General features: G+C 45.0%; 1 protein-coding gene across 1 annotated transcript in view; it reads right to left on the reverse strand.

Annotated features, from left to right (window-relative positions):
- Positions 1-4,146, reverse strand: part of CCDC197 (coiled-coil domain containing 197) — a 41,605-nt gene extending 37,459 nt beyond the window's left edge. Inside the window, 3 exon segments of the mRNA XM_038746049.1 lie at positions 2,057-2,130; positions 3,334-3,428; positions 4,039-4,146. Of these exon segments, the coding sequence (XP_038601977.1) occupies positions 2,057-2,130; positions 3,334-3,428; positions 4,039-4,146 (277 nt within the window).
- Between the last annotated feature and the right edge of the window lie 4,514 nt (positions 4,147-8,660).

Here is an 8,660-nt window from a genome sequence, read left to right on the forward strand (position 1 = left end):
CTGTCACCTTGCCAGTCGGGCAAACGAAAATCCATTGCTCATGTAACCCAAGTTGCTATAATTTGTGTGACCCCAGCAGTCTGAGGCTCAAGTGAATTACTGTCTATTGCCAGCCCAATTGGAAGAGCCTCAGGCCCTATTTTTATTTGGCCCATAGGCTCTGAAATGCATTTTTAAAGGACGAGTCACTGCACCTTAACACAAGGCCATAACTTGGTCTTTATCCCAGAGAGAGAAAATTGCCACCAATAAAGAAAGCTCAAAGCCCAGAGGACTTGTAAAATACCATGTCCACCGTTCATATTTCTTTCTAAACAGCTATTCTCCATGACTGTAGCATCGTCAATCATTCCAGAACTGTTATCGTGGAGCTTGTCGCTTTAGTCTGATGGCTATTTTTAACGGGGTGAAAATTCCTCTTTCCTTTGACAAGTTGCACAACGGAGGGGCCCTGGTGTCATGTGATAGTCTACCCAGACACCTGGGCTAAATATAGCATTTCATGATTGCCACAGAGCCAGGAATTAAATGTCAAACTTTCTGCCTTCTTCCTCGCTGTAAACATCAAAGATAACTTAGCCTGGGTTCAAGTCAGTGATGAGACTATGTGTAAACCTTGTGGTATCTGCAGAAGTAGAGAACTTTGGGTCTGTTCAAATATTAGACTGGCTTACCCTTGACTGAATAATCTTCTCAGCAGTGAGCCAGTAGGCATGACTGTGCATTTCAGCTGTGGCATCCCAGGGTCATCCCTCTCCCATATTTAAATCTGGACATTATTTACCACTCCTCTCTGGTAGATCAGGGCTTGTTTAGATAGGAGACACACGTGTATCCGAACCAAAAAAGATACATTCTGCCTCTGGCCTGGAACTCCCTCCCTCTTCATATCTGACGGACAATTACTCTCCCCACCTTCAAACTCTTATTGAAGGCACTTCTTCCCCAAGAGGTCTTCCCTAAATAAGTCCTCATTTCCTTTTCTCCCATTCCTTTCTGCTTCACCCTGATTTGCTCTCTTTATTCATCCCCTCCCAACCCCACAGCACTTACGTACATATGTGTAATTTATGTATTTATATTAATGAGGTTGTCCCACATGGGGCTCACAGTCCTAATACCCATTTTACAGATGAGGTAACGGGCACAGAGAAGTTAAGTGACTTGCTCAAGGTCATTCACCAGACAAGTAGCAAAGCCAGGATTAGAACCCATGGCCTCTGACTCCCTCATTTCCTTAATGCTTTTGTACATATCTGCAATTAATAATAAATGTCTGTCTCTCTCTCTAGACTGTAAGCTCCTGGTGGGCAGGGAACATGTCTACCACCTCTTTAATAGTATACTCTTCCAAGCACTTACTACAATGCTCTGCAACAGTCAGCACTCAATAAATATCATCAATTGATTGAATATACAAAGTAACATGTTACATTACCTTTTCATCAGTTACTAAACAAAAAACCCTCTAATGGCACCAGGAATGGGCTGAAATATAAACACTAGTTTTTTCCATGGGATAAGTATAGACTAGTTTTCATTTGTGATATTTTTAATATTTATTCTTAATTCAGTGAAAAGAGGGGTCTGAGAGTCTTAAGTGTCATTAATGGCCATCCAAGAAGGTTTCATCATGTCACAACCAGGGCAGAGAAGGGAGCAAGAGAAAGATATGCATACAAGAGAGATGGAACACAGTTGGTGTCAGCCCCTCACCCAGCACTGAGCCCCCAGCATTTGTGCCCTAGGCAAGGCCTAGAGCCTGGTTACCCCCATGGCCGGCTTGCTCTCTCAGCTGACTGGCCATTCATCTCTCTGGATCAATTTCCTTTTCTTCCAGGATGCCACTTTGAAGGAACTGAAGAATCAATGGGGAAGGGAATAAAAGGGGATCACCCTGAAGCTATATCCCCTGCCTGCTTGACCCAACCTCTGAGGCCTGTGGAGTGGCGGTACTCTCTGAACCAATCATCCAAATTCACTGAGCTCTTACTACGTGCTATGAGTTCTTCCTGTCTTAGGCACTGGGGAGAGAACACTAGAGCAAGTAGCCCACCTAATGGCTTAAAGTTCAGAACATGCGTCCCGCTGCCAGAACTCAAGCTGCCCAAATTTGCCAGGTTTCCTGTCCTTCAGGGGTTCACATCTGAAAATAAAAAGGGGGAGAGGTGAGTGATGCATAAGAGGAGATAAAACAAAAACTAAGACAACATAAGGACAAAAAACAAAGATGTGTAGGGTACTGTGTCAGAGGCACACACACACACACACACACGGGGCAAAGGAGGTCAAAACGTATATAAGTGTGCATTTGTATGCTATTTCTGTGTTAGAAGTAACTGATGTTTGTTATGACTTCGGGTGTTAGGAGTTTTTTGGTTGGATATAAGTTTTTTGGTTGGATATAAGTTTTTTGGTTGGAGGTTAGATATAAGGAAGGATTTGATCATGGGAAGAGCTATATCCTGTCAGATTTAGGGTGTGTGTGTGGTGGGAGAGGTAATTTCAGTCCAGAAGAACAGTAAAAAGGAGGGGACAGAAGCAGGAAAGTAGAGAGAAGTGAGAAGGTTAGTTCCTGGAGATAGAAAAGAGCAAATTTTGGGAGGTAAGGAGAGCCACCCCTTCCTATCGTCTTATTCCAAGATCCTCCATGATCGCACTGACCCCAAAGGCATCCAATGCATCGAGACACCCCACAGACTAACAACATCTTTTTGTAGGAAGAGTATTTGGCTAAATCATTTTGCTAACAAACCATGGCTCCTCTCTAACAGCTCTTGCTTCTTTCTAGGCTACTCACTTCGTGACTCTGATGCTTGCATGCTTCTCTTTCCGTCTTACTTCCTTAGCTACTACCCACAAACCACTGCCCTTCCTACACCTCCATGCCTTCTCTGTCACTACAGGTCACTTCCAACCTTCAGAGCCACCACTTCCTCCCCATTTCCTGGCTCCTCACCCTGATGAATTGAGTAGGGATAAAATGTTCACCTTAACCCAAATTGTGGATAAACAGTCCCCTCTTTAGATGATTGGCAGAGCCAAGGTTAGAAGCCATGTCCTCTGACTCCTAGGCTGCATGCACTTTCCACTAGGCCGCACTGCTTCATAATCTCTATTCCCCCTTAAATTCCCTGGGTTCTTCTCCCTCCACCCCCTCTCCATGTTGAGGATGAGAAGTTAGCACTTGTCCTTGTGGGCCCTTGAATGCAAAAACTTTTATTGAGCTAGTCTTGTGTAGAGTAGAGAGAGCCCACAGAGACACTCTTCAACATATCTTGGCTTTCTCTTAAGGACCAGGTTGACCTTGACTAAGAACTCCTGGGAACACACTCTTTGGGGAGAGGGCAAAGATTCTGGCTAAGAATGTTTCTCAGAGGCATTCGTAAACTAAGAGCTCGGCTGGCAGTATTGTGCTTCTTCTGAAACTGGAAGAAAACTTGTCCTCTTAAAGCAACATGTTAGAGCAATGATAGAGAAGCAGTGTGGCTTAGTGGAAAAAGTCTAGGTCTCAGAGTCAAAGGACCTGAGTCTAACCCTGCTCCGACACTAACCTGCTGTGCAACTTTGGCCATGTCATTTAACTTCTCTGTGCCTCAGTTCCCTCATCTGCAAAATGGGGATTCAATACCGGTTCTCCCTTCTACTTATTATGATTATGACATATGTTAAGCACTTTCTATGTGTCCAGCACTGTTCGAAGCTCTGGGATAGATACAAGCTAAACAGGTAGGACACAATCCCTCTCCTTCAAGGGGCTCATAGTCTTAATAGGGGAACAGATATTTAATCCTCAATTTACAGTTGAGGAAAATGAGGCATGGAGGAATTGTGACTTCTTGAGATCACACAGACTGTGAGCCCCATTTGGGACCTGATTATCGTGTATCTACCCCATCGGTTAGTATGGTGCTTGACACATAGGAAATGCTTAACAAATACCACTATTATTATTATTTTTGTTCTTCTTCTTATTATTATTATTTTGCTTCGGCAGACAGAGCCAACAAAGAGTAATGCTATAGTAACCATCTGCACCCTGGGGACGATCAGTTGCTTGGGTTTGACGTTACACATCTTTGTGTAACCAGAGATGACTGGCCCATTGCCACCAGTACCCAGTCCAGCCACAGCCAAAGCCCTCATGCCAGCATCTCGACCCTCTAACGAGAAATGCTTTCAAATCTTTCTTAATTTATGGGTTTTTACCCCTCTTTCCCCACAGGTAATAAAATGACCAGGTATTCTAAAGGTTAGCCTTTTGATGTCTTCTGGAATGTTGAACATACTGTATTAGAAAACAGTTAAATTGCTGGCTGCAACTGTGTCTGCATTTTAAACCTTCAGCTTTGGGTCTGAGGATTGAAACGTACTCTCATAAATGATAGGAGGCAGATACTTGCCAGGCATGCTGGATTTTGCCACTTAAGAGGAACTGGGGAGTCTCGGGAAGAATTCCCGGGAGGGGGATAGAGCAGAGTGAGGGAGTCGGGGTGAAAGGGAGGGGAGGAGGAGCAGAGAAAAAGGGGGTCTCAGCCCTGGGAAGTCTCCCCTGGAGGAGGTGAGCTTTCCAATAGTTAGAAGCCTCCAAGTGTTAAGTGTTAAGAGTCAGCTTGGCTCCCCAAATCCAACTCCCTTCAGTCACCCCACTCAGCTGCCTCCCTGCACTTTGGGTCATTTCAGGAATCGACCCCCTTTGTTCCAGCTAACTGACCTCCCTGGCCTGGCCCCCAATTCAAACCTGCCCGTAACACCTGGAAAGTTGAATAGCTGATCATCCACCCCCAGATGAGCTCCTTGGGAGCTCTCTGCAGATTATTAAGTGACAAGAATTCTCTTTCCTAAGAGGATTCTCTTCAAATATTCACTTGAACCCTTGGTCCATTTGCAAGTCATTGGTTCTGGATTGCCTAAAGTGGAAAGGCAAAAGGGAAACTAGGCAGGAAATGAACTCCCTCAGTGGAAACCCTGATTGGAAGCAAATCAGTGGTAATAATAATAATAGTAATTGTTAACAACCTACCATTTTCCAAACATTGTTCTAAGCACTGGGGTAGATACAAATTAATGAGGTCAGACAGACACAGTAAATGTCCCATGTGGGGCTCACAGTCTACACTGGAATGAGGAAATACACAGATGACAAGGAACTTACTTTTTAGGGGGGCGGGGTTAGGGGAGATGAAGTTTCTGTTTTCATTTTGGCTCCCTCTCTTCCCTTTTTGGTTTGGACTCCCCTTTGTGTTCCATGATTGTGAGGTTCACCCCAACAGCAGGAGTTGGGGAATGGCTTTGAGGCAGATACTCCCTGGGGTGCTTGGTTCATTATTTCTTTTCTTCTGTTGAAACAAAACCAAAGAGAAATGATGAGGCAACATCTGATCCCTAGAAGGAACACAGACCAGAACATTAACACTGGGGGTTTATTTATTTTAGCAGGTGACATTCCATCACTTTTACAAAAATGTCCCGGAATCCTATATGAAACAAAGACATTCTTCCACAGTCTTTCTGGTTTCCTCATGTGCATTCTTCCCGTCTTTCTTTCTTTCTCTCTCTCTCTCTCTCTCTCTCTCTCTCTCTCTCTCTCTCTCTCTCTCTCTCTCTCTCTCTCTCTCTCTCTCTCTCTCTCTCTCTCTCTCTCTCTCTCTCTCTCTCTCTCTCTCTCTCTCTCCTTTCCTCCCTCCCCAACACTGATAGGATTTTCATAAAGAAAATCCTCTTGCTCTGTGCTTAAATGAGATTACCTGCTCAGTCACACACAAAAATCTCTTCCTAAGCCATTCTTCAAGGTACCAGTCTTGGTGAGATTTCTTGGGGGTTTATCTAAACTATCAGGCTGCTGGGCAGGGCTCAGATTTAATTTTCTGTTTTGTCAATGACAAGATACATTTTTGCTGCTCTCTCAGGTATATATTACAACTTGGCAGACTCGAAAATCAACCATTCTTCAAAAATATTAGCATCTCTACTGAAGGGACCATTCATTTAATTTTAGATCAGTACATCTGATTTTTGGCAGGTCAATCCCCTTTCCAGTAACAGATAAGGCACTGGGTTTCTTTGAGGCTGGAGTTTTTATTTTCAGCACCTAGCCCCTTCCCATCATGGATCCCACCACCATATTTCACAGCTCAGATGCAACATCCACACTCTCAGGGCCCGGGAGGGGAACGGAAAGGTTGTGGAGCGATGGGAGCACTCCCCCAAATTCTGGATCAGGAGATCGATGACTTCATGAGAAGCATAGAGTGCTTCTCACTCCATGAAAAGCAGCATGGCTTAGTGGAAAGAGCATGGTCTTGAGAGGCAGAGGTCATGGGTTCTAATCCGGGCTCCACCACATGTCTGCTGGGTGATCTTAGGCAAGTCACTTAACTTCTCTGAGCCTCAGTTACCTCATCTGTAAAATGGGGATTAAGACTGTGAGCCTCCTGTGGGGCAATCTGATGACCTTGTATCCACCCAGCCTTTAGAACAGTGCCTCGCACATAGTAAGCACTTAACAAATGCCATCATTATTATTATTATTCACATAGGTTTCATTGGGCACCTGAAGTTACATGTCGCCTCATGGACATCAATTTGTGAAAGAATGCCAATTTTACGCAATCCTAGAGCATTCCTCTGGTGGACATGTGAACTACCCCACCTGCTCTTTAGCCTCCACACTCCCCTCCCAGGTCAATGTGAAAATTTGAGCCACGGAACTCGGTTGCAGGAACTGTGTGGAGAAGAGACTCGGCCCTGAAACAAAAAAAAACCAAACATGGAGAAAAAAGCATCTGATTCCATAATGGTACCGGAAGGGGAGAACAGTGCATGGCACATAGTAAGTGCTTAAAAATACCATTTTTAAATTATTATTATTATTAATGGAGGCGCTGGAAAGCAGACTGTCTGGAATAAAGCCAGATGAGTGGCCATTTTAGGTGCCTGGGGGCCCCCATAGAAATGCTCTACATTCCAGTGAATAAGGATGATGGTTTTCCTCAAGTTCTCATCATGCAACTAGCCCTGTGCAAAGGCACTGGGATGGAAACATGACCATCAGCTCAGACACAGCCCCTGTCTCATAAGGGGCTCATGCTATAAGAGGGAGAGAAACAGTTTTTTTATTCCCATTTTGCAGATGATGAAACTGAATCACAGAGAAGTTAAATGGCTCAACCAAGGCCAAAGATCAGATGGGTGGTAGAGTCAGACTACAACCTAGGTCTTCTGACTCCCAATGCCACGCTCCTCCTGTTAGGCCATGAGTGAACTCTGTACTTTTGCAAAATAGCTGATGTGACGTGATAGGTTTGCAGCTTGCCACTATGTCGTGTGCATCTCAAAGCCAGGTATTCCACCCTATCTTTTCCCACACTCACTCTGTTTTCGCAGGAATGTTCAGACTTTAAAAACCAAGCTAAAAGTCTGAAAACCTTGCCTAGGGAACTAAATCTCTTAAAGGCAAAGGGCTTGCAATTTTAGGAGCTTCTGAAATTGGCAACCATTTTGGTCGGGTGGTCTTTTGGAACACTGGAAATGGTGGTGACTTTGTCTTGTGGCTGCTCCACCTGCCCTGTTGCTTTCAGAGGTTTCTGTCTCTGGCCCAGTATCACTCCTGGCCTATCTTCTGCCATTCACTGCTGGGCCTCTTGTCACCTGGGCCATGAAATTGCCAGGTGCTGGGTGTGACAACACTTTACCATAACCTGCTTAGGTAACACATAGTCTGTCTGGGAGGGAAACTTTCTTCTAAGGGTATAAAAACTTGATTGTTTCCAGGTAATTTGAGTTTGGCTTGAGTTTCCCCCTCTTTCTCCTCATATACTTTGAAATTGAACAACAGGATACCTGTTCTGAATGTCTGGGATTATGGACGAGTTTTGGGCCCCTCTCAGATCATTGATCCCCTGACAATCCCGTGGCTAATTATCACTCTCTGACATGTCACATTAGTTTCCTCAGTTTCCTCATCTATAAAATGGTATTTCAATACCTATTTTCCCTCCTACTTAGACTGTGAGCCCCGTGAGGGGTAGGGACTCTGTTTGACCTATCTTATATGTACCCCAGCCCTTAGTACAGTGCTTGGCACATAGCAAGTGCTCAACAAATACCAAACAAATATTAATTCTATCACTATTACAAGTAGTAGTAGTATCCTAAAGTCCTCATGATCTGACACACAGTCCCTTGGGTGTCACAGACTGCCCATGAGGGCATGCCCGGGTAGGTCATGTCTTTAAAGCCCGTAGACAAACAGGTGTCTATAAGTATGGGTACCCACTACACTGGGGCAGTGAAGGAGGAATCCTGAGGGCGTCATCACAGCCACAGTGTTGCCCTGCTGCTGTCCAGCTCCTCTCCACCCCCTTGGGGGATCTCTAAGCCCACCCCTGCTTCTCTCTGGGCCTCAGTTTCCCCTGAGAAGAGAGGATACCTGTACTCTGAGGACCTGATGGACCCATCCAGAAAGAGTGTCTCTTCTAGGTCTCTTCTTCTGACTCTCTGCTACTGGGAAAGCCTGCCTGATCTGGTCTGGAAGGACCTTGATTCCCTCTCTCTCCCCAAATTAGTGATGCTTGTCACTTATGACACCCACTCTCCTCAGTCCCCACTCTGGGGGGCGTCCCCAGTCTCCAGCTGGCCCCGTCTGACCTTCCATCTTG

The sequence above is a fragment of the Tachyglossus aculeatus genome, chromosome 1 (assembly GCF_015852505.1).
Source record: "Tachyglossus aculeatus isolate mTacAcu1 chromosome 1, mTacAcu1.pri, whole genome shotgun sequence".
Classification (NCBI taxonomy): Eukaryota; Metazoa; Chordata; class Mammalia; order Monotremata; family Tachyglossidae; genus Tachyglossus; species Tachyglossus aculeatus.